Source organism: Actinia tenebrosa, unplaced genomic scaffold (assembly GCF_029948245.1).
Source record: "Actinia tenebrosa isolate PJP-AT-01 unplaced genomic scaffold, QUT_ActTen_1.0 PGA_scaffold5__44_contigs__length_20552954, whole genome shotgun sequence".
Lineage (NCBI taxonomy): Eukaryota > Metazoa > Cnidaria > Anthozoa > Actiniaria > Actiniidae > Actinia > Actinia tenebrosa.
Genome location: NW_028292582.1, coordinates 15852751 through 15879318, shown reverse-complemented (window position 1 = coordinate 15879318; position 26568 = coordinate 15852751). Strand labels below are relative to the sequence as shown.

The 26568-nt window shown below is 40.4% G+C and overlaps 3 protein-coding genes across 3 annotated transcripts; 1 reads left to right on the top strand and 2 right to left on the bottom strand.

Annotated features, from left to right (window-relative positions):
• Positions 1-2980: 2980 nt before the first annotated feature.
• Positions 2981-4018, top strand: LOC116286698 (transmembrane protein 163a). Its single transcript, XM_031693264.2, has one exon. It carries the CDS (start codon positions 3105-3107, stop codon positions 3966-3968), a length of 864 nt encoding a protein of 287 aa, XP_031549124.2. The 5' UTR covers positions 2981-3104; the 3' UTR covers positions 3969-4018.
• Positions 4019-10450: 6432 nt separating this feature from the next.
• Positions 10451-11667, bottom strand: LOC116286697 (transmembrane protein 163a-like). The gene has a single exon (XM_031693263.2). It carries the CDS (start codon positions 11376-11378, stop codon positions 10515-10517), a length of 864 nt encoding a protein of 287 aa, XP_031549123.2. The 5' UTR covers positions 11379-11667; the 3' UTR covers positions 10451-10514.
• Positions 11668-13516: 1849 nt separating this feature from the next.
• LOC116286699 (uncharacterized) lies at positions 13517-14760 on the bottom strand. Its single transcript, XM_089038110.1, has 5 exons — positions 14676-14760; positions 14362-14598; positions 14221-14286; positions 13767-14150; positions 13517-13699 (listed from the first exon to the last, which is right to left on the bottom strand). Exons 3-5 carry the CDS (start codon positions 14263-14265, stop codon positions 13517-13519), a joined length of 612 nt encoding a protein of 203 aa, XP_088894236.1. The 5' UTR covers positions 14266-14286; positions 14362-14598; positions 14676-14760.
• Positions 14761-26568: the final 11808 nt, after the last annotated feature.

Below are 26568 nucleotides of genomic sequence, written 5' to 3'. Positions count from 1 at the left end.
TCTTTTGAGTACGTTTGAGTCCCATTTGAGTTATATTTCAGTTGATTGGAGTTCATTCGAGTCTCATTTGAATTTCATTTGAGTTCATTTTTCGCGTGGCAATCGACTCTACCGTCACGTTTGTTCAACTATGCCTCGTTTTCATTATTGCCTCGTTTTCATGGCAGATTCTCGACTACAACGATAAATACATAGAAAACCTAAACCTAGACTCGGCCTACCACAGGTAGCCCGAGTAACAAGTTCTCTTCACATTGCACGAACTTTAAAGTTTTAAACTGAACATTAGGTATATAATTTAGAATTTGCGCTATATTTACTAGCATTTCATTTATCAGTCTGTTGAAGTATTTTTATTTTTAAGAGTTTTTAGGTTTTAGTCCGCTTGGTAGTTGGCTACGGATTCCGCCTAACTACCTTAAAGCCAAGGGCGGAGCCAGGGGGGGCAAAGGGGGGCTCAAGCCCCCCCCTTCAGCAGAAAAAAAAAAACAAAACGTGTTGACGGAAGAAACTCAATTACCCCCCCCCCCCCTAAACTCAATCATAATAATTGCTGATCTTACTATCAAATGACGCTTGACTCATTTGACATATACTTCTTAGTCTTCAGTATTATTTTGGCCTTCGAATTCTTTAATTATTGTCCATTTTGTTTTGATCCATTCAGGTTCTTTAGCCGCTTACTAGCCTGAGAGAAGAAGACTGGAAGGCGGTTTCGCAGACTAGTTGCTCACGAGAAATTATTTCAAACCTCTGTAGTACTGTGAGAATTGTTTAGCTGCTTACGTGTAAGTGTCTAGGATAGTTCTGGGAAGAGATATATAGAGATTCATCTTTCAGACTGTATATCGATCTGTTGAAATATTAAGTTTTGCTGTTTATAAATACATGGTTGCATGTGTCTGGTTGGGCACCATGCTTCGGACAGTCAACAACCATGCGAATTAACACAATGCTAGTTAAATGGCTAGTTAAAATGTATCGTAGAACTAAAACAAGAAGGATTTGTTGAACACCAAGCTACAAGAAGAAAGTAGAAGGAAGTCGTTCAGATCACGCTCAGGAATACTGTATCGAGGCAACGAGTACTTCACAAGAACCTTTACTCATTAAAGATCTTCAGAATATTATGAATCAAATTAAAACATAACCGGCAGCTAAACTAGAAATAATAATATAATACTTTAAACTTTATTGATGAATAACCTTTATTGATGAATAAAAGAATACAAAAAAGAAAAACTATATAACCTGCATATAGCTAAAGCTAGTCTAGGCAGGTTAAATTCACAGAATATACACGTAGATTTACAAAATACTAAAAATAGATTGATTTAAAATGATAAACGACAGTATACTCAGAGATTCTTTTCTTATACTGCCACTGCTATGGCTAAACCTGTGTTGAAAATACATACATGTGATACATATGTGTCGTATCCTTCTGAAAAATATCCTTGGGTACCCTATGGTTTTTAAAACAAACTTTTCACTTGTGTTTAAAAAGTAAATATCAAGGACCATAATATTCATTATGTTATGTCCAACACAAGTAGAAAATGAATATAATGATCGTTAGGAATCGTTTCATTACTAATAGCAAGTTATAATATTTGAATGATATAACATTATGTTGGATATATTGGCCTTAATCGCAGTTAAATGGAATTGTATTCTCGGCTGGCAATGCAAATCGGTCTAGTTTCTTATCGAAAACATTCTATAAAAAAAAAAAACATTTTCACAGACCACTGCTATGGTTTCAGTGATTTGGGTTGGAAAACAAATTAGTGTGTTACTGTTCGTAGAGAACAGCCTCTGAACTATTAGAACGATGTCACATAAGCTTTCTTAACATGCAAATATGTTTTGTAGAGTATTTAACATGCAAATTAGCTGTCAGCCTCGATAACTGATGCAAGCGCACGCTGAAAAAAGCACCCATGAGTTTAAATTCTTAATTTTATATAAAAACGATTGTGTACTTGAACGAGTTATATTGTTTTTATTCCACTGAAGGTGTATAGGTACTACAATTAGTAAACAGCTAAAGGTTCAAACGTTTTTATTTATCATATTGATATTGATTAATATTCATATTGATTTATCATATCGACATGCACCGACATAAAATCAATTCTTGCGCAATATTTTACAGCTGGGATAGCTATAATCAGTGTTCTTTAATAACTAACATTAACAGCAGTAAACACATAAGCGAAAACCCCACTCACAATTAACTCTAAGGCCTAGCTGATTTTTCTATTTGACACTCGACTTTCGTGAGTACGCTGCTCACTTTATCGAGGGTTTCCATTGCTTTCTTGCCACATAGTTGTGTGTGCTTCCTGGGCCTCTTTTGACACTTCTGTAGCTTTCTTTGCCTTTTTTTGCTTTTCTCTTTCTTCTTCGTCTTCGGAAGAGGAGGGTATGAACGGTTACCAGCTTCGACTCAAGTTTTCTTTGGGCCGGCGTGCGCTTAACTACATGACGCCCATCAGACGACGTGCCCGTAAGTTCAACAGACTACTGGGGAAACGGCGAATTAAAATAGAACATGTTTTTAAAGAACAAAAACATTTAAGGCCATAGGTGGCTTAAGTTATGGAGGCCTTTTCGAGAGAATTTAATTAAAGCAATCATTGTAAATGATACCGATTCTGTTGAAATCGTGTTAGACTTTTCGAGAGAATTTCAAACGATCGTTGTAAATACCGACCGATCTCTTCATATTAAATAACCCTTGAATTGTTAAACCGTTGCTAATTATTATACAAACGGATTAAACAGGGAGGTTTTCGAAGATGGCGTTTTTCTTTTGAAAATTTGTTCTTTTCTTACAAAAAGTTTTCATTTTCTATCATTTTTTATTAATCTAAAAGTGAACTGCCACCATACGAATCCCTTGCGGGTTAGCAAGGTGACAACTCACCTAAGGTGATAATTTAATTTGCATGTTAAATACTCGACAATACTCATTAGTATGTTAAAAACGCTTATGTGAAATCGTTCTATTCTAAGCAGTTTCTATCACTTGGTTCCTGTGAATGTGAGATCGGAATACTTTGGAACTCAACATCAAAGGCATTTTGTACATCAGCCTTATGAAGGATCTTCCTCAAGAGAAGCAAAATGAGAAGGAGAATGCTCAAGAATCCAACAATAGCTTCAAAAAGTCTCTAAATCTTGCATATTTTCAGGATCCTAAAGATGATCATCGACAGGACAAGGAATTAGTTTCGTATTTGTACGAACCAAATGATAAAGAAGATGATGTTTCAAATCAAATCCCGAAGAAACAACGTGAAAAGTGGAGCAAATTTGCTTTTTGGTTATCCATCTTTTCGATGTTTGTTTCTATATTGTTCAGCCTGGCTTCTTTTCTCGTCTCATACCAAACAGATAGTTCTTCAGTATTTGCTAGCGCCTTTGATGCTCTGTTGGGGACTGTGAGCTCACTCGCTGTAGCTTGGAGGTTCAGGGATTTGCTCAACGGTGGTACACGTGGTCGCAAGAGAGAACGAATCGCTACCATTGGAATAGGTTTTGGCTTTGTAGCAACTGGAGTTGCAACTGTGGCTGATAGCATTATTCACCTTACAGATCATACCCACCCCATTAAAACAAATCAGATGCTCATTGTTCTCACGTGTAGCCTGGTCGGTTTTCTAACCTTGTCTTATGGACAAACATGTCTAGCTAAGAAACTCAATAGCCAGTCTCTGCGAGCTGCTGGTGCTGACAGTGCTCTTGCTGCTGCGATGTCATTCGGGATTCTGCTTTCCACGTTTGTATACCGGAGTGCTAATACCTTGTGGTGGCTTGACCATTTAATAGCATTATTTCTCGGAGTTATTTCAGGAGGATATGGTTTGCATTTGTTCTTGCTAACTGTCATATGCAACAAGGAGTTGTTTGGTGAACAGTATCAAGAAGAAAAACCTTTAAACGAGCACGGCAGTGATTGATAAGTATGTGTAATAGTGCAGTTAATATTCAATAAACTAATCACAGTTTACCACTGCGTGTCATTTGTTTGGGTATAATTATTCCTTTACCCGACTCTCAATTTATACATATTATATATATATATATATATATATATATATATATATATATATATATATATATATGTTCTTCATTCAGAAATCTCTTTACGCTAAAAAAAACGTGCAGTAATTTTAATTGGCGAACGGATTTAAGCTATTTATTTCAGCGAACAAGATTATACAGTTACTTTAGCATGCAAACCATCCTATTTGAATCTATTACCAAGTTCACTTGAAATTAAAACCAAAGTAAATAAGCTTAACCTTCCAACAATAGCAAGAATTTCAAGAATAAGCTAATATATATTTGTATATTCAGGCCCCTCGAAATGACTTATTTCAACGGGTTTCTTGAGTTCAAAAGTTGGATAAACTAATTACAATTAATTGAAAATTCAAACCTTTGTTCTCTTTCATTGTATTAAGAAGGAATATCAAAATTAAACTTCGTATTTTCAGTAGGTTTTCGTCTTTGCTGCAGAAAGTGACGTGTTGAATTTAGTATATAGTGATGTAAGTAGTGCGTAGTGTAGAAGCAAATTCCAGCGTTGGGTGAAACGCGACGGTAGCCAGCCAATAGACCAGTATTTTAGTTATGCGAGAATGTAAAATAAGTTGGCGGATTCGGGTAGTTTGTTTTTGTTTGTTTTGTTTTTGTTTTTGTTTGTTTGTTTGTTTTTTGCTTTTTTTTGTTTTTTTTTTTGTTTTTTTTTTCTGATAAAAGGTAACTGTTAGCGCACTAAATAACGGATAAATATCCCCTTTTCTTGCAAGAAATATATTCTTAGTAGATATCTAAAGTAGATTTTCGCTATTAACTCGCCAATAAGAGAAAAAATATGGTATTTTTGGCGATACGATGTGAAGACCGATGTTTAGTCTTGTTTCGCTGGATTCGTGACCTCAAAACATACCACATTTTTCCTCTTCCTGGCGAATTGATAGTAAAAATCTACTTAAGGTATCTATCAAAAATATATTTCTTAAAAGAAAAATGCATTTTTCAAGAAGAATGAAGTTGAAAAATACTGGAAATGTTTCTGACAAAAAATCGTTGTTTTGAGGTCATCAAGCCGGCAAAACAAGACTAGAACTTCTAGGTATCGCAAAAAATACCATATTTTTTCTCTTCTTATCACGAAACAAGCCTATATCGCTTCAAAAGCGATGAAGTTTCGGCCCGTTATCTATCTATTGTGTGGCATTGCTGAAAAGAATTTTGGTCTTGCTGTGGCAATGATTGGGCCTCTTGTATTTTGAAAATGGCAGACCAGAGGGATCTCGCGGTACGCTTTCACGCTGCAAAGTCTTATGGAAATTTCGATGGAAACATTTGCTATGAAATTCTCTTGGACGAAACACACGTAATTAAGTTTTTTGAAGATTTTAGTGGTTCTCGCTTTGAAATATCGTAGTGTTTTGGGGAAAAACAGGGCAACGTACATACACAACATCTCGCCGAACAAATGAGAGATCCGACAATAGATATAAACAATGATCGAGCAGCGCAAAGAGCAGAGTACAAAGTGAAAAATATTTTGGCTCATGAGCATTACTGTACGCGCTATGTACAGGGCCGAAACAAAAAAGAATACTATCCGAATCCGCCATCTTTTTTTTTACATTCTCGCATAGCTAAAATCCTGTAGAATGCCAGCCACATTAGCGGATTTGGTCACGTGACCTCTTAATGCAAGTCGTCTATATCTGGCCAAATGTAAGAATATGTAAATGACTAATTAACGTATCAAGAAGTACAAAAACTCTGGCTTGTTTCAAACCATTAATTGCAGAGCCGACTTTCTTCCATAATTTTTCAATATGTAAGTCCCAATTTAGATTTTGATCTAAAACACCAAGGTGTTTAGAAAAAGTTACCCTTTTGACCTCTTAATCCTTGATCATGACATGTGTGCAGAAATCCCCAAATTTGAAAGCCGAGATTAATATGTATTCAGACTTAACTAAAACTCAAACTCAGCTTGTTAGCCAATACAGCCAACAACTGACGCGATTGGCCGAGGGAGATTGGCTACGAGTCAAAAGTCCCTGGGAGAGGGGACTGGGGAGGGAAGAACAAAAGGAAAATAGAGCCCAAAATAGAGGGAATGCCGCCTTAACACTTCAAGTCGCGTATTGTTCTTTCCACGTACAATTCTGATTGACCCATTACACAAAAGGCGATGTCAAGATAAGACAGTCCCCGTCCATCAAACTCAAAAGTCTTGGGATTCAAGGCAAAAGACGCTAGTTTAAAAGATATTAGTGAGAACAAGTTTCCATGATTTACTCGTCTGCATGCATATTGAGAGACGAGTTTTTCAGAGTTTCTTATCTTTAGTCCACACTTGGAACATACTCGGGATGAAAGATCAACACTGTTCTCCAGATTAATGTAAAAATTTTATCGATTACATCGCTGAGAGAAATTTGGAAATGAAATGTGAGTGATTTATTCAGCGAAATTAAAGATTGTAATACAGGTACTATATATACACCAAACTGGTTCATTGCTGTTGTAAATATTGATGACGTCTAGAATTCAAGAGCTTGGAGCATGGGCTGTAGGAGAATATTTGGTGTGTGACGGGGAAAATGAAGAAATAGAAAACGCGCGAGCGTGCTGTGTGCAATCATAAAGCACTTGGGGGTTGGCAGAACACTCGAGAAGTGTCGAGAAGCACTCCGCGCGTAGATAGGAATGACGCAACGGAAAGTGCGCGCGCGTGCAATGTGCTCTCATAAACCACGCGTTCCAAACCAATCAGAACGGGACATTCATAACAGTTAAAATGCTTGTTAGTAGACCAAAAAAATTACAGTAATAGGGAAAATAAACAAGATGGCGTCTCGAATTAAGTACACCAAAAAAGCCTGATTTTTCAAAGTTTTGCCGGTTTTGTAATGAAAATTGTATTGATGTCCATCCAATAGATATTTTCGGAGTTAATTTAACTGAAAACCATCTTCAAAACCTAATTTTCCAAGCGCAAATCCACATGCTCGTTGAACATCGTCCGCCATTTTGAATTTACCTAGTCTGTCATAATGCGCATGTGCGAGAAACCCGAGAATCTGGGTCTTCCGGTTTGGAGTTTTCCAGAGCCCAATTATTTCGTCGAGCATGCGCAGTAAGAAATAAGGGCTCTGGGTACGAGATTGATGAAGGGGCAGGGTAGTTTCCTTATATGGAGATAGCGCGTCATCATCTGGCATCAAGGTTAGCACGATAAAATTGTAATTACGGCCTACCCTCTAAATATTTAGTAAAGCAGAATACAACAGAAAATGGGCTCCCTGTGTTAATGACACCTCTGCGGTTTTTCCTAATGGGATATTGCGGGCTCAGCAACATACTCCTCCTTTAGAACACTTGGTATTTCTGGGCCTACCTTCGTTCTCTCGGGCGTCGTGAACCAGGCCCCGATCTCGCGTTTTCTTGGACGATAACTTCCTTACCTTTTTCAATACGTCAATTTCCAACATACACTCAGGTCATTCAGGGTTAGGGTTAAAAGGGGGCAATACTATAACCGTACTGAAAATGATCGGAATTCGGATGTTGCACACTGATAACACTATTTAACACAAAACATTGGAGTGATTGGGCAATATTTTACTGAATTTCAATGTTTTAACCCCAAAACTGTATGAAGTCGACTTACATGAGTCGATACAGGTTTGTACATAAATGTCATGCGCAGTGAGGTTCGTACGTCACTGCCATACGCAGAAAGAAGACAGTTTCATCGTCCAAGCTCTAATATTTACAAAATAAATCGATACAGGTTTGTCCGTCAATGTCATGCGCAGTGACGTTTGTATGTCAATTCCATGCGAAGTGAGAAGAAAGAAGAAAGACAGTTTCATGAGCTGTAGGAGAATTTTTGGTTTGTGACGGGGGAAATGTTTGTTAGTAGACCAAATAAATCACTAATTACTCACTTGGATCTTTCTATCCATATTTTATTGATTCTTATGTAAGTCTCCAATGACTAAACATGAATACAATAGTCTTTTTACCTCCTTTTCCTTCGATAAAACTCGCGATCTTTGTTATTGCTGAGCCTGCAATATCTTATTAGGAAAGACCGCAGAGGCGTCATTAACACAGGGAGACCATTTTCTGTTGTATTCTGCTTTACTAAATATTTAGGGGGTAGGCCGTAAGTACAATTTTATCGTGCTAACCTTGATGCCAGATGATGACGCGCTATCTCCATATAAGGAAACTACCCTGTCCCCTTCATCTAAATAAGGAAAGCATTGTTCGTTTGTTTTCAAAATTATTCTAGAGGTTCTCCTGAACATACTGAATCGAATTGGAAGCATTGTTCGCTTGTTCTACGGAGTATTTTTGAGGGATTTTTCTTATAAATCAATGGTAAATGTACTAATCTCACTATCTGAAGAACATGAACGAATCGAATCTCTCTGCCGTTGAGCGTCTAGGTTTAAGTAACACGTATCGCCGTTTAAAAATATTTTGATTTAAAATGGTTAGAGTTAATATGAAACCTCTTATTTTGGATACTTCTTACAGACATGAAGAGTTCGTTAGGGTCCAATGTTTTACTTGTACTAAGTAAAATGCATAGCAGTATTTGGACTTCCGATTTATTCAAAGCTGAGCCGTTCGTATAATTAAAAAAATGTTTAATTTCATTGAATAAATCACTCACATTTCATTTCCAAATACGCACGCGATGTAATCGTTAAAATTTTAAAAATTTATCCGGAGAACAGTGTTGATCTTTCATCCCGAGTATGTTCCAAGTGTGCACTAAAGATAAGAAACTCTGGAAAACTCATCTCTCAATATTGCGAGAACTTCTGATGACAAAGCTTGTTCTGCAGACGAGTAAATCATGGAAACTTGTTCTCACTAATATCTTTTAAACTAGCGTCTTTTGCCTTGAATCCCAAGACTTTTAAGTTTGATGGACGGGGACTGTCTTATCTTGACATCGGCCTTTTGTATAATGGGCCATCGGCCTTTTGTTAAGGCGGCATTCCCTCTATTGCTTACTATCAATCACGTAACTTTTTGGAGTTGACTGGGGGGCAAACAAGCGGTTGACGGGGGGGGGGGGGGGGGCAACTAGCGGATGTTAAATCAAAACATGTCAAAATAAGTCCTCAAACTATTGTATTTGACTATTTTCACGACATCAAATCAGAAAACAAGAGATCAAAACAACCTCCAGGATTCTACAAGCAATCAAAAAAGAGCTATTTCCGGAAGTGACGTCTAATGATAGCAACCTATTTTGGGCTCTATTTTCCTTTTGTTCTTCCCTCCCCAGTCCCCTCTCCCAGGGACTTTTGACTCGTAACCAATCTCCCTCGGCCAATCGTGTCAGTTGTTGGCTGTATTGGCTAACAAGCTGAGTTTGAATGTAGTTAAGTCTGAATACATATTAATTGGATCTATTTCTCGGCTTTCAAATTTGGGAATTTCTGCACTTGTTATGATCAAGGATTAAGAGGTCAAAAGGGTAACTTTTTCTAAACACCTTGGTGTTTTAGGTCAAAATCTAAATTAGGACTTACATATTGAAAAGTTATGTAAGAAAGTTGGCTCTGCAATTAATGGTTTAAAACAAGCCAGAGTTTTTATACCTCTTGATACGTTAATACCAGGGGCGGCGGAAGCTAAAAATCTTGGGGGGGGACTAGAAAAATCTTTGCGGGGGTGGGGCACTGAAGATTTTGTTTTGTTTGATTGCAGACGCATGCGCCATAAAACAATGACTAAAAACCAATATTTTTTGCTAAAATCCTGTAAATGCCAGCCACAATGGCGGATATCATCACGTGACCTATTAGTGCAAAACGTCTATTGCTTGGGTACCATCGCGTTTCACCCAACTGGAATTTGCTTCTGCACTACGACACTACTTACATCACTAATACTAAATTCAACACGTCACTTTCTGCTGCAAAGACGGAAAGCCTACTGAAAATACGAAATTTTGATTTAGTACATACTTCTTTTTTATACAATGAAAGAGAAGAAAGGTTTGAATTTTCAATTAATTGTACAATTTAATCATCTTTTGAACTCAAGAAACCCGTTGAAATAAGTCATTTCGAGGGGCCTGAATATGCAAATATATATTAGCTTATTCTTGAAATTCTTGCTATTGTTGGAAGGTTAAGCTTATTTACTTTGGTTTTAATTTCAAGTGAACTTGGTAATAGATTCAAATAGGCTGGTTTGAATGCTAAAGTAACTGTATAATCTTGGTCGCTGAAATAAATAACTTAAATCCGTTCGCCAATTAAAACTACACGGTTTATTTCAGTGTAAGGAGATTTTTTCTGAATAAAGAACATATATATATATATATATATGTATAAATTGAGAGTCGGGTAAAGGAATAATTATACCCAAACAAATGACACGCAGTGGTAAACTGTGATTAGTATATTGAATATAAACTGCACTATTACACATACTTATCAATCACTGCCGTGCTCGTTTAAAGGTTTTTCTTCTTGATTTTTTTCACCAAACAACTCCTTGTTGCATATGACAGTTAGCAAGAACAAATGCAAACCATATCCCCCTGAAATAACTCCGAGAAATAATGCTATAAAATGGTCAAGCCACCACAAGGTATTAGCACTCCGGTATACAAACGTGGAAAGCAGAATCCCGAATGACATCGCAGCAGCAAGAGCACTGTCAGCACCAGCAGCTCGCAGAGACTGGCTATTGAGTTTCTTAGCTAGACATGTTTGTCCATAGGATAACGTTAGAAAACCGACCAGGCTACACGTGAGAACAATGAGCATCTGATTTGTTTTAATGGGGTGGGTATGATCTGTAAGGTGAATAATGCTATCAGCCACAGTTGCAACTCCAGTTGCTACAAAGCCAAAACCAATCCCAATGGTAGCGATTCGTTCTCTCTTGCGACCACGTGTACCACCGTTGAGCAAATCCCTGAACCTCCAAGCTACAGCGAGTGAGCTCACAGTCCCCAACAGAGCATCAAAGGCGCTAGCAAATACTGAAGAACTATCTGTTTGGTATGAGACGAGAAAAGAAGCCAGGCTGAACAATATAGAAACGAACATCGAAAAGATGGATAACCAAAATGCAAGTTTGCTCCACTTTTCACGTTGTTTCTTCGGGATTTGATTCGAAACATCATCTTCTTTATCATTTGGTTCGTACAAATACGAAACTAATTCCTTGTCCTGTCGATGATCATCTTTAGGATCCTGAAAATATGCAAGATTTAGAGACTTTTTGAAGCTATTGTTGGATTCTTGAGCATTCTCCTTCTCATTTTGCTTCTCTTGAGGAAGATCCTTCATAAGGCTGATGTACAAAATGCCTTTGATGTTGAGTTCCAAACTATTCCAATCTCACATTCACAGGAACCAAGTGATGGAAGCTGCTTATAATAGTTCAGAGGCTGAAGAGCTATCTCACCTCTGTGTTCTCTACAAACTGAAAGGAATAATACATTTACAATAGCAGTGGTCCGTGACAATGCTTTTTTATAGAATGTTTTTGATAAGAAACTTGAAAGACTGTCGTCACTAATCCTAGTTTATTTGCATTGTCAGCCGAGAATACAATTCCATTTAACTGCGATTAAGGCCAATATATCCAACATAATGTTATATCATTCAAATATCATAACTTGCTATTAGTAATGAAACGATTCCTAACGATCATTATATTCATTTTCTACTTAGTTGGACATAACATAAGGAATATTATGGTCCTTGATATTTACTTTTGAAACACAAGCGAAAAGTTTGTTTTAAAAACCATAGGGTACCCAAGGATATTTTTTTAGAAGGATACGCCACATATGTATCATATGTATGTATTTTCAACACAGGTTTAGCCATAGCAGTATAAGAAAAGTATCTCTGAGTATAGTGTCGTTTATCATTTTAAATCAATCTATTTTTAGTATTATATTATTATTTCTAGTTTAGCTGCCGGTTATGTTTTAATTTGATCCATAATATTCTGAAGATCTTTAATGAGTAAAGCTTCTTGTGAAGTACTCGTTGCCTAGATACAGTATTCCTGAGCGTGATCTGAACGGCTTCCTTCTACTTCCTTCTTGTAGCTTGGTGTTCAACAAATCCTTCTTGTTTTAGTTCTACGATACATCTTAACTAGCCATTTAACTAGTATTGTGTTAATTCGCATGGTTGTTGACTGTCCAAAGCATGGTGCCCAACCAGACACATGCAACCATGTATTTATAAACAGCAAAACTTAATATATCAACAGATCGGCATACAGTCTGAAAGATGAATCTCTATATATCTTTTCCCATGACTTCCCAGAACTATCCTAGACACTTACACGTAAGCAGCTAAACAATTCTCACAGTACTACAGCGGTGTGAAATAACTTCTCGTGAGCAACTAGTCTGCAAAGCCGCCCTCCGGTCTTCTTCTCTCAGGCTAGTGAGCAGCTAAAGAACCTGAATGGATCAAAACAAAATGGACAATAATTAAAGAATTCGAAGGCCAAAATAATACTGAAGACTAAGAAGTATATGTCAAATGATTTGCGTCTCACCACAATATTAGACCAATGCAACAGCATCCTTTACGGCCTTCCCCATTTCGATCTTGACAGATGACAGAAAGCTTTGAATGCCGCGGCAAGGGTAGTTAATAGGCCGAAACCTGATGTAGTGGACATCACTGACACTCTATGTAGTTTGCACTGGCTTCCCATTGCTGATCGCATTGTATTTAAGATCTTATTGCTGACCTCAGAAAGTACGCAATGGCCTTGCACCTGGCTACCTAAAGTGTCTTCTGAGTGAATACAAAATGTCACGTTTTCTACGTTCCACCAACAAGGACCTCTTGGCTGTCCCACGCACCCAATCGAAAACATATGGAGACATTGCATTTTGGTATGTCACAGCGCCTAGCTCTGGAACCAATTGCCAGAGGAAGTTAAAGCTTCCAGTTCTATTGACATTTTCAAGACTAAACTTAAGACATTTTTATTTAAAAGTACATACAGACTTTGATGTATAAATATTATACGTATTGCATTATTATTATTATGATTATTATTATTTTGAAATATGTTTTCTATATGTATATATGTACATCTTTTCATTTTTTTCCTATATATTTCTATTTTTTTCCAATACCTGTAAAAAGCATCGAGACTTATGTACACAAAGGTACATGCGATGTTCAAATCGATCTAAGTCTCTAATCAAACAATAATGCCTTTTGTCATCTTCGGAGTATAGTAACAAATTGACGTGCAGTTCTTTTTTCTCCTTGGTAATGTATAGGGGAAACAGTTCATCATCTTTGTACCCAAACACGTTGATGCTTATGGTTGGATTCTGTTTCTCGAATTTTTTCAACTGAGTGATCTTGACGGGGTACTCTATCCCATCCATGTTTAGTTCCGGTTCATACCTAGTGTAATGTTGCATACGGTGTGGGTGGTCTCATCGGTCCACAGGCTGTTTGGCGGCTAGTACTGACCACAGGAAACACTTTTCGTCCTCATTCTGGATGTTGAGGACCGCCTTCTTATCCTTCAACTTCTTGGGGGGGGGGGGGGGGGGGGGTAGGTAACTGCTCCCTTTCAGTGGAGTGTAGGCCACAACCCCCAATTCCACATGCAACACCTGTGAACAGAATGATAAACCCTATGAGTCAACAAGTCTACGAATAAATTATAATGCTTTTACTTACCTCTTCTAATTTCCATCCTGATCCTTCACGCTGATATTGGAGGAAGGAGGTCTTGATTTTTTCTACCGCCTGAGTGTAGTCTTTCTCTATTTCTGTGTCATTGGCTGAAGTCATACAGGTGGATCGGAAGTGTGGAGTGGAGGTCTGATCTTCGCCATCAGGACTGGACTTCATCATTTTTACTTGAACGCTCAGGAACCATTTGATTCCACGGTGTTTCTTTAATTGTTTTTGAAGTTGTTTCATAATCGTTTTCTTTTTGCCTCCCAAGGTTAATAACAGGTCGTATTTTTCTCTCTTATTGGGGTTATACTTGAATTTGGTGGCACTATTGTTCAAGGCACACTCCTGATTGACAGGTCCTCCACCGTGCTGTTCATCATTCTGTAAAAGCAATTAAGATAAGATTAGCAAAAAACAATGAAACAAATCAGAATATACCAATATGACTTACCTCTTCATCATCTCCCAGAATCGGCCCATCATATTCTTCATACATTTCGGGGGGAATGTTCGCTAACTGTAAATCAATAAAATATCGAGGATTAATTTCTGGAGGTCGAATTCATGTGCAAGTACTGAATATTCAATATACCTCATATTCATGAGTTTCTGCTTTTTTGCTGATGAATCGTTTTCATCGTCGGATTTTCTTTTGGATGATCCGCCAGGACAGACTTTCTCGTGCCTCTTGAGGTCGTATTTTTCACTAAAAGTTCTGCCACAGTATTCACAGTCGTCTCTCATTTAGGTGCATGCTGTTTTGATGGCGCACTAGCCCTCTTTTATGCTTGAATCGTTTCTCACAATGTGGACATTGAAATTCAGTGATCTGAAATTAAATCATAGACACAATGATTAATAAGGTAATGCTTAGTACTGAAAAATGTTATGTGATAATAATCTTACCTGTTCTTCAACGACCTCTTGATCCATATCGACATATATACTTTGGTTTTCCATCTCGTTTGCACTGATCTAACTTGGTTCGAAATTGGTCTGTGAGATCAGGACTGAAATCATCTAGTTTTATAGTATATGAAATCTAAAAATAGATATGATGTATTTCGCCGTGGTGCAGTAGGTGATTCTAAAAATAGACATGACTTAATGGTACAGGAAATAAACTGGTCTGACCAGCATAACTGTATGACATCTAAAAATAGCTCCACGATGAAAGTTGATTATGTACATAATTACAAGTATGTAAAGTCGCTGCATAACAAGAAAAGTCACTCAACTGGATAGCAAAGCATCGTGGTTCAGCACATCGTTATTTATTAATCTCGTTATGAAATCGATTTTTGGAAAACTCAGAGTGCGTCAAAGATCTATGTGATGGGCAGGTTTTAATAATTTGATGGGTATAGATCTCACAGTAGTTCAGTTGAGCAATAGCTTGTAGTAAGATTCTGAGTCATTATTTGCCTATTGCAACGAATCAAAACATAAAATCCGATCGCAATCCATACAACTCTTGATGCGTGACTTCGCGTATGTATAGGAAACCTCAATCAAAACAATAGTCGAAAAAAGGATCCTTTTTACAGAGCACACTTTTAAAATTTCTTATATAGATAAGTTACAGTGCTTGGGAACGAGTCTATTCCGGGCGAAAGCCCTTGGAATTAAATTCGGAAAAATTAATTTCCGACCTCGCTGGGAATCGAACCCACGACCTTCGGAATTGTACTACCGATGCTCTACCAGATGAGCTAGAGGTCAGACTGCGAGCAGGCCGGGGTGAAAATAGATGGTAGGTAGCGGTAATTATGATGCAAAGTAGAGAATATGTGGACCGCATGGCACTAATGAAATACATGAAGACATAGAAATATAGATAAGTTATAGTGCTTGGGAACGAGGTTATTCGGGCAAAAGCCCTTGGAATTAAATTCGGAAAAATTAATTTCCGACCTCACCTTCCCAGCGTTCCCAAACAATGGCTGTGGATGTTCTATACTCCACATTACAATGTGCCTTTAAACTCTTCCATCATTCACGCTAGCACCCACCAAACTACATAGTCTTGTAGCCCGAGCTCCAAAGTCGTTGCCTTTTTTGATTTGGGGGCTGCAGCTAGCGTACCGGCTGAGAAATTAAGGATTTTCTTGGGGGAGTCCTTGCTAATTCAGCAAAATGCTCTTATAAGCAAATGTATGTGAACATAACAGGAACTTTGCCAATTCCTTTGGCAACGTCATTTCGTTTGGAAAACCGAATTTTCTTGACCGTTTTCGATAGGGGAATCATGTTCAACAGCAAATTTCCAGCTAAAATAAGTCTTTCTAGTAGTTTTCACCTCCCCCGGGCCCTCCCCCCAGCGCTGGCTCTGTGTCCCAAACAATGGCTGTGGATGTTCTATACTCCACATTACATTGTGCCTTTAAACTCTTCCATCATTCACGCTAGCACCCACCAAACTACATAGTCTTGTAGCCCGAGCTCCAAAGTCGTTGCTTTTTTTAATTTGGGGGCTGCAGCTAGTGTACCGGCTGAGAAATAAAGGATTTTCTTGGGGAAGTCCTTGCTAATTCAGCAAAATGCTCTTATAAGCAAATGTATGTGAACACAACAGGAACTTTGCCAATTCCTTTGGCAACGTCATTTCGTTTGGAAAACCGAATTTTCTTGACCGTTTTCGATAGGCGAATCATGTTCAACAGCAAATTTCCAGCTAAAATACGTCTTTCTAGTAGTTTTCACCTCCCCCGGGCCTTCCCCCCAGCGCTGGCTCTGTGTCCCAAACAATGGCTGTGGATGTTCTATACTCCACATTACATTGTGCCTTTAAACTCTTCCATCATTCACGCTAGCACCCACCAAACTACATAGTCTTGTAGCCCGAGCTCCAAAGTCGTTGCTTTTTTTGATTTGGGAGCTGCAGCTAGCGTACCGGCTGAGAAATTAGGGATTTTCTTGGGGAAGTCCTTGCTAATTCAGCAAACTGCTCTTATAAGCAAATGTATGTGAACATAACAGGAACTTTGCCAATTCCTTTGGCAACGTCATTTCATTTGAAAAACCGAATTTTCTTGACCGTTATCGATAGGGGAATCATGTTCAACAGCAAATTTCCAGCTAAAATACGTCTTTCTAGTAGTTTTCACCTCCCCCGGGCCTTCCCCCCAGCGCTGGCTCTGTGTCCCAAACAATGGCTGTGGATGTTCTATACTCCACATTACATTGTGCCTTTAAACTCTTCCAACATTTACGCTAGCACCCACCAAACTACATAGTCTTGTAGGCCGAGCTCCAAAGTCGTTACTTTTTTTTAATTTGGGGGCTGCAGCTAGTGTACCGGCTGAGAAATAAAGGATTTTCTTGGGGGAGTCCTTGCTAATTCAGCAAAATGCTCTTATAAGCAAATGTATGTGAACACAACAGGAACTTTGCAAATTCCTTTGGCAACGTCATTTCGTTTGGAAAACCGAATTTTCTTGACCGTTATCGATAAGGGAATCATGTTCAACAGCAAATTTCCAGCTAAAATACGTCTTCCTAGTAGTTTTTCTTTATTTGGGGGCTGATGCTAGTGTACCGTCTGAGAAATTAAGGATTTTCTAGGGGGAGTCCTTGCTAATTAAGCAAAAGGCTCTTATAAAGGAATGTATGTGAACACAATAGGAACTTTGCCAATTCCTTTGGCAACGTCATTTCATTTGGAAAACCGAATGTTCTTGACCATTATCGATAGGTGAATCATGTTCAACAGCAAATTTCCAGCTAAGATACGTCGATCTGGTAATTTTCAAGGCCCCATCTTCCCCCTTCCCCCTCCCCCTTCCTACCAAAATATGGCTGTGAATGGTCTATACTCCACATTAAAATGTGCCTTTCTTCTCTTCCATCATTCACGTTAGCACACAACTATCTACATTCTCCTGTAGCCAGAGCTCCAAAGTCGTTATATTTTTTTATTTGGGGGCTGCAGATAATTTACAGGCTGAGAATTTAAGGATTTTCTTCGAAGAGTCCTCGCTTACTCAGCAAAAGGCTCTTATGAGGGAATGTATGTGAAGCAAAGAGGAACTTTGAAAATGTCTTTGGCAACTTGGTTTCTTCTGGAAAACCGAATGTTCTTGACCGTATACGATAGGGGAATAATGTTCAACAGCAAATTTCCAGCTAAAATACGTCTATCTGGTAATTTTCAAGGCCCCATCTTCCCCCTCCCCCCTCCCCCTTCCCACCAAAACATGGCTGTGAATGGTCTATACTCCACATTAAAATGTGCCTTTCTTTTCTTCCATCATTCACGTTAGCACACAACTATCTACATTCTCTTGTAGCCAGAGCTCCAAAGTCGTTGAATTTTTTGATTTGGGGGCTGCAGCTAATGTACAGGCTGAGAAATTAAGGATTTTCTTCGAAGAGTCCTCGCTTATTCAGCAAAAGGCTCTTATGAGGGAATGTATGTGAAGCACAGAGGAACTTTGAAAATGTATTTGGCGACTTGGTTTCCTCTGGAAAACCGAATGTTCTTGACCGTATTCGATAGGGGAATAATGTTCAACAGCAAAGTTCCAGCTAAGATACGTCTATCTGGTAATTTTCAAGGCCCCATCTTCCCCCTCCCCCGCTCCCCCTTCCCACCAAAATATGGCTGTGAATGGTCTATACTCCATATTAAAATGTGCCTTTCTTCTCTTCCATCATTCACGTTAGCACACAACTATCTACATTCTCTTGTAGCCAGAGCTCCAAAGTCGTTGAATTTTTTGATTTGGGGGCTGCAGCTAATGTACAGGCTGAGAAATTAAGGATTTTCTTCGAAGAGTCCTCGCTTATTCAGCAAAAGGCTCTTATAAGGGAATGTATGTGAAGCAAAGAGGAACTTTGAAAATGTCTTTGTCAACTTGGTTTCCTCTGGAAAACCGAATGTTCTTGACCGTATTCGATAGGGGAATAATGTTCAACAGCAAATTTCCAGCTAAAATACGTCTATCTAGTAATTTTCATCCCCCCCCCCTCCCACACCTCCCCCCTAACCCTAGCGCTGGGGCTGTGTCCAAAAAAATTTCTGCGGATGGTCTATACTCCACATTAAATTGTGCCTTTCTTCTCTTCCATCATTCACGTTAGCACACAACTATCTACATTCTCTTGTAGCCAGAACTCCAAAGTCGTTGAATGTTTTGATTTGGGGTCTGCAGCTAATGTACAGGCTGAGAAATTAAGGATTTTCTTCGAAGAGTCCTTGCTTATTCAGCAAAAGGCTCTTATAAGGGAATGTATGTGAAGCAAAGAGGAACTTTGAAAATGTCTTTGGCAACTTGGTTTCCTCTGGAAAACCGAATGTTCTTGACCGTATTCGATAGGGGAATAATGTTCAACAGCAAATTTCCAGCTAAAATACGTCTATCTTGTAATTTTCAAGGCCCCATCTTCCCCCTCCCCGCTCCCCCTTCCCACCAAAACATGGCTGTGAATGGTCTATACTCCACATTAAAATGTGCCTTTCTTCTCTTCCATCATTCATGTTAGCACACAACTATCTACATTCTCTTGTAGCCAGAGCTCCAAAGTCGTTGAATTTTTTGATTTGGGGGCTGCAGCTAATGTACAGGCTGAGAAATTAAGGATTTTCTTCTAAGAGTCCTCGCATATTCAGCAAAAGGCTCTTATAAGGGAATGTATGTGAAGCAAAGAGGAACTTTGAAAATGTCTTTGTCAACTTGGTTTCCTCTGGAAAACCGAATGTTCTTGACCGTATTCGATAGGGGAATAATGTTCAACAGCAAATTTCCAGCTAAAATACGTCTATCTTGTAATTTTCAAGGCCCCATCTTCCCCCTCCCCGCTCCCCCTTCCCACCAAAACATGGCTATGAATGGTCTATACTCCACATTAAAATGTGCCTTTCTTTTCTTCCATCATTCACGTTAGCACACAACTATCTACATTCTCTTGTAGCCAGAGCTCCAAAGTCGTTGAATTTTTTGATTTGGGGGCTGCAGCTAATGTACAGGCTGAGAAATTAAGGATTTTCTTCGAAGAGTCCTTGCTTATTCAGCAAAAGGCTCTTATAAGGGAATGTATGTGAAGCAAATAGGAACTTTGAAAATGTCTTTGTCAACTTGGTTTCCTCTGGAAAACCGAATGTTCTTGACCGTATTCGATAGGGGAATAATGTTCAACAGCAAATTTCCAGCTAAAATACGTCTATCTTGTAATTTTCAAGGCCCCATCTTCCCCCTCCCCGCTCCCCCTTCCCACTAAAACATGGCTGTGAATGGTCTATACTCCACATTAAAATGTGCCTTTCTTCTCTTCCATCATTCACGTTAGCACACAACTATCTACATTGTCTTTTAGCCAGAGGTGCCAAAGTCGTTAAATTTTTTTATTTTTGGGGCTGCAGCTAATGTACAGGCTGAGTATTTAAGGATTTTCTTCAGAGTAGTGCTGCTCCGCGCGCACGATCACACTCTAAGGCATGTCAGTCTTACGTTGCCTCTGCAATGCCCGCGCTATGTTGTTGATACGATCCACGGAGAACTGCTGATCGTCATTCGTGTGAAACCTCCATAGTAGCGGTATGTTACACTTGGCACACATTGCCCCTTTCTTATAGACGTCGTCCACGCATAGGTCGAACGTCATATTTTTTTCTTCGTCGTGCCGCTTGTAGCGAAGGAGTTTCTTAGCAATGTTTCTCTTTGGCTACGTTTTCGGGGGTGCGGTCATAACGCAGTTGCGGACCCCAGGCTCTTTTTAACTGTTTGGCATACTCCACACGACTTACGGCGGTGTAGATAAGGTTGCTCCAACACAGCCGCTGGTCTATGATCCATAAGGTTTCCTTTATGGTAAGTCCCTGCGCGCTGTGGACTGTCATGCAATAGCCCAAGCGCCAGTCCGGATGGGAGGTTATTTTTTCCACCTTTTCTATGGGTACCCAGGCTTTATCGTGCGTTACTGCGTTCTGCAGTTGGATGTCGGTACCGGGTACGTAGACGTCGCGGCGCTGCATGCGGGTGTCGTGGGGTTTGTAGCAAACGGGCACGGGATGCGTAGGGAAGCGCTCTTGGTGTATTTTGAGTAAGTCTTTCTGTATGCGAGACTGTGCTGCGCGCTTACTACTTAGCACCAGATCTTTGGGATGCCAGGTGTATAGAAAGTCCTCGTAGGAATTCGCTCGTACGCGTTTGCGCAGCGTCTTGCATTGCTCGGCGTCACTGAGCCCCCTTAATTCCGCCTTCAGGTTTCTTACTTGATCCTTGCTGCGGTAATCTGTGTTAATTTCTTCGCAGTAACCACCTTTGGTGGTTAGTTCTTTTAACCATTCGTGCGGCATCTCTCCGGCTATTGGAGGAGGCTGGCATGGATCTCCGGCGAATATTACTTGACATTTCCCGCGGAGGAAGTCCACGAACGCCTGCAGGATTTCCAAAGGAACGGTGCAGATTTCGTCCCAAAGTATCACCGGTGGTATGTCGTGGATAGCTTCCGGCACCCACTTTTGACCATTCCAGCGAAAGAAGCTGTGGTAGGTTTGTGCGTCGTGGCCCATCTCGCGGAGTTCCCTTTCCAAACGGTGCGTTGGAGTTAGCACCTTTATCTCCGGAAAGAGTTCTAACACACGCGTCGTCTTACCGCTGCCCCCAGTACCGTAGAGGTAAGAGAAGCGTTGGTAAGAGATTGGGTCCGCAACTGAAGGTATGGGGTCCGAAGTGGGGGTTACGGAACCACGGGTGTGTTCTCCGTGATATTCCACGCGTTCTCTCCAGGCTTTGATTTCTTCATCTTTGACGCGCCATTGTCCACTTTCCGCTAACTCGTCTTCTGAGTAGAATTCTTTCATCTTCTCTAAGACGTGCGGTTTCACGTACAAGGAATCCGTAGCTACACGCGGAACGTCCTCTTTGTCAAACCGTAGGAGCATTGCTAAGAGGTTAATGTGCGCATATGCTAGCATGCTGGCACGCAGATGGTAGTATTGCGGACGGTGGTTCTGGTAGTAACACAAAGCATTCCACCTTCGCTCGCTGCGCTCACCTTCTACTAGATAATCCCATTTCTCCACGGACACCATGGTTCCTTGGTCGTGCGCGCGCTTGATGAGGAAGCTTAGCTCGCCTTCGTCCGTTATTAGGCGTCTTTGCATATGTTTCTCACCCTCCTTAGCACCCTGTGTGAACTTTCCTATCACAATGCGGGCGGTGGGGTTGTGTTCTAGGAGCCATTTGGTGTAAGAGGAGTGGCAGAGGATGGCTTCGTGCGCAGTGTAGGTGAGTAGTTGGCGTTCTTCGAGGAACTTTAGGAGGGGCACGGGTATCCATTCCTTTTCGTGGAGGTGCTTGCCATACCACGCGTAGATTATGGGGTGTAGGTCGTCTGCCAACTCCCAAGTGGTCAGCCTTACGAATCCCGTAGCCGGCGCGTCGTAGTGGCCGTCTAACGAAACACGAAAGAACTGAGAGTCTGGGTGTCCGTAGCGGTCGTAATATTCCTCACAATCTCCCAGGCCTTTGAATGACGCAGGGTAACAATGTTTCATATCTAAAGATACGTATTCTTCCTCGTCGTATTCCATGTTCCATAGACCGCCATGTCCATGTTCTACGCACGATTTGGATATTTCTTTGAATTCCTTTGGGGTTGGTCTCCACCCATTCCTTCTTTTTGCGGCTAAGAAGTCTAAGCTGCGGGAGCTAAGGACCTCGTCTGAGAAGTCTTCACCCATACTCTCACAGGCGCTTTGGATGCGTTGATGTTCTACTTCTGGGCGATATAGAGTACCATCTTGGGTCATAAATTGACTTCCTTCCGAATCCATCAACCAAATGGAGTTCTCGTGGATTAAGTCCACCAATGGCGAGGCCTCGTAGATTTTTGTCTCCTTCTTCTTAGGGAATCTTAGTTCGCGCCAAGCGTGTCCATTATGCTGGTAGATGACTATAGGAGCACCTCTACCTCCATACTTATGAGTCCCGGGGTAAATGTACCCGTCTGTGATATCCTTTACGTGTATGCGCCTTTCTAAAAGGACTTCTAGCTTCTTGATGTTGTCTATCGTGGCTCCGGCATTGTAAGTAGCTTTTTCCCATTTCCTGATAGCTTCTTTTCTTTTCAGAGTCAACTTGCCGCCCCGGGAGGAATCTTCAAAGAATTCCCTTACCAGTTTCCCGACACAGTTGCCGGGATGTCGCATCGGCCTCAACTTCTTGACGTCCGGCTCTTTGATCTCATACGCACCGTAGATAACCACCGTGACAGGGTAAGCAACTTCATAGAACATGATGTCGATGCCCACCAGCGCTCCGGGGCGCGTTTGCTTATTCAGGACGAACAGGTTCTGCTTACCAGACGCCCGAATGGGGTTGCGGCCTCTTTCTATTACCCAGTCGCCGTCTAGGTACTTTATAAACGTCAGCTGTAAACGGTAATCGCCTTCAGGCATCAAGGCGATTATCCTTTCGGCCCTTTCTTCGTCCATGATTTCTTCCGTGTCTCCTTCTGTGAATGTCGTGAAGGCGAACTCGGCGTCAGAACGATCCAACACCTGAGTTCGCAGTCTCCTAACCGTCCTATTTCGAATGCTTCTGATGTCGTCCATCTATATCTAGGAAATATTTTAGCCTACGTTTACGACCCTACGCGGACGCATCCAATATTTCATAGGACGACGTCTAAAAGCAGGTTTGGGAACCGCGGGCTTTCTTGTCAACTCCTTTACGTATTCCTCACGCGTTGTTGTACAGTCACAATTTCACAGGGATCCTTCCTGCGTAGATGGGAAATCAGGCCGCACTTTATAAAACTCCCATTACACCTCGGACAAACAAACTTACCAGTCATCTTATACTTAAACGATATTTTGTCCTTATAAAAAGTACCAGCACGAATAAAACCCACGGCGACAGCACGTCACTTTACACAAAAGTCATAAGCAAACTCTTTACATTCGTGCATCGTATATAAGACAAATATATTAACACATAGGGACCTTACGGGCAATATCCACGGCCGGCGCACGTACGTGAGGTTGGGGAATACCCATGTAATTCCAGGGGGTGGCCGCGAGTCCCCCTAACTGCTGCTGTATTCGATAGGGGAATAATCTTCAACAGCAAATTTCCAGCTAAAATACGTCTATCTGGTAATTTTCAAGGCCCAGTCTTCCCCCTCCCCCCTACCCCTTCCAACCAAAACATGGCTGTGAATGGTCTATACTCTACATTAAAATGTGCCTTTCTTCTCTTCCATCATTCACGTTAGCACACAACTATCTACATTCTCTTGTAGCCAGAGCTCCAAAGTCGTTGAATTTTTTGATTTGGGGGCTGCAGCTAATGTACAGGCTGAGAAATTAAGGATTTTCTTCGAAGAGTCCTTGCTTATTCAGCAAAAGGCTCTTATAAGGGAATGTATGTGAAGCAAAGAGGAACTTTGAAAATGTCTTTGGCTACTTAGTTTCCTCTGGAAAACCGAATGTCCTTGACAAATTTCCAGCTAAAATACGTCTAGCTGGTAATTTTCAAGGACCCCACTCCCCTCTCCCCCTTCCCCCTTCCCACCAAAACGTGGTTGTGGATGGTCTATACTCCACATTAAAATGTGCCTTTCTTCTCTTTCATCATTCACGTTGGCACAGTAGTATAGGGGATGGGGGTTCAAGCGCAACGAACACCTGAGGATTACCCGTCTAAAGTAACTTCGTCGATTCGTGCCGTGATTGCCTTCATCCCACGTCTATGTAGTTAAATATGTTAGTCTATATATGGAGTGCGAAGAATGTAAATAGTTTTCTTACGACTTTTGTGTAAATTGCTTGAAACCCAAGTTTATACCTAGGAAGCCAATTAAGTTTATTTGTTGTGGCAAAAAAATGCAAATAGAAGATGATACGTCAGCACAGTGTTACGAGTGTGGTAAGAACATTCGCAATGCCGTACCTTGTGCTATCAGGGAACAATATTACTCTAAAATAAAATACTTTAAAGACTGGATGAGTCCCATCCAAGGTCTTCGGCCGGTATATTTAGACAACGAAGTAATGGAAGCGCTCAAGTTAGCAGAACCAGTCCCGCAAAGCTTAAGAAAGACATTGAAAAAATTAACGCTAGGGAAATATTACAATGCCATTCCATATCTTTTGTCTGAGATTACCGGTACGTCTATTCCCAAGGTTTCTGAAGATACTATGAGAAGGGCTGAGTGGATGTTTTGTCGGCTGGATAAGGATATTCCTTATTACCCTGACGTAATCTACGAAATATTCCGCGAGATAGACCCCAACCACCCTCTGTTGGGATGGATTCCCAGGCGATGATGTAATTCGATGGGGGTTTCCCTTTACGTCACGCTTAACTCTAATGATATGCACTTACACAAGTTTTTTCACATTTGTGTAATATTTTGTGAAAACGATGCAGGCTGTGTAATATTTTGTGAAAGCGCCAGAGGCTGTGTAATATTTTGTGAAACTGATTTGCATATGACCCAGACTGTTGTTCAATATGCAAATAAAATCCTGTCTCGCTTTTTTCAAAGCAGATGTTTACTGAGCGAGCTTTCTTTGAAGCTCTTCTTTTGCTTCTTGGTAGATCTTTTTGCGAGATTCCTCGGAAAGATCTTTTACGACTGTTTTTTTGTTTCTTATGTTCGTCTTTAATTTCTCGTACTTTTCCTCTTCGGCTAAGATAAGCGAGAATTCTACGTCGTCTATTTTACGGTCACGCAAAGCCTTTGAGACAGGGTCGGTAATAGTATTTACTTTAGCCCTAGACAGAGCTATTGTCGTGTCGTGTTTTGATATTTTGCTAGACAACTGTTTCATAATACCCGTAGCAACAGCCGAAATGATACCACAGGCTGCCCCAACGCCAGCCAAAGGAACCCCAACAATTACTCCGGGTCCAGTAAGCGAAGAAGCAACGCCGGAGCCTGTTAACACTACGGATATGGATCCTGAAGTTATCGCAATCTTATGTAGCGTACTCCGGGCTCTAACGTATTTCTTCCTAACTTTTTCGTAGTGTTTTGCTTGTCCTTCCAAGTAAGCCAGGATTAAGTTCGCCTTATTGAGCCTAAAGTTTTCATCGTTTAGTTCGTTAGGACCCTCCTTGGGTAGATCAGGATACAACTGAGGTGCTGATGGTATAACATCCATTATATATACTAATGTACGACGCTTTTGGGAATGACATTGAGGAGCGGCCACATCATGACAACAGGGACTACTGGAATTGGAGGGCCTTTAGGAAGATGTTTCCACATGCGGATCCCAGTAAGTTCGAAAGAAAGTCCGATGGAATTTATTACCAAGGCTCTAAGATGTACAGCAATGCAGACTTGGAGCCAAAACATCCTAAGATTTTACCGCCCGGCTACGTTAAGCCAAAACCAAAGCCAAACTTCCCAAAGAATCTACTAACGACAACAGAGGATTACCCATTTTACGACAACAAAAGCGGCGCAAAAGACTTTGCTAAGATGGTTACGTCTTTGGAGATTCCCGTGGGTCCTACGACTTTCAAGACAAAAGTAAGAGACATCTTCAGAGAAACTGCAATGAAACATACCTCAGGGAAAGAATCCAGAGAATGGTTATCAGGTCCCAACATGCGGTATTGGCCGCAGCAGTTAAACTTTGCTGTCTGGGCTGCTACTAAAGGATGTGGTATAGCCGCGGATATGTTTCCTATTCCATTTCTGAGGTTTCATGTTGCTTTTACTATTCGTAGGATATTGTTTGAGTTAGGCGCGCCTTTACCGGGTGACACTGTTTTTGATCCAATGGATAACAAATATGACAAAGTTGCATGGGAACGACTAAAGAATGAGTTTAAGCTTA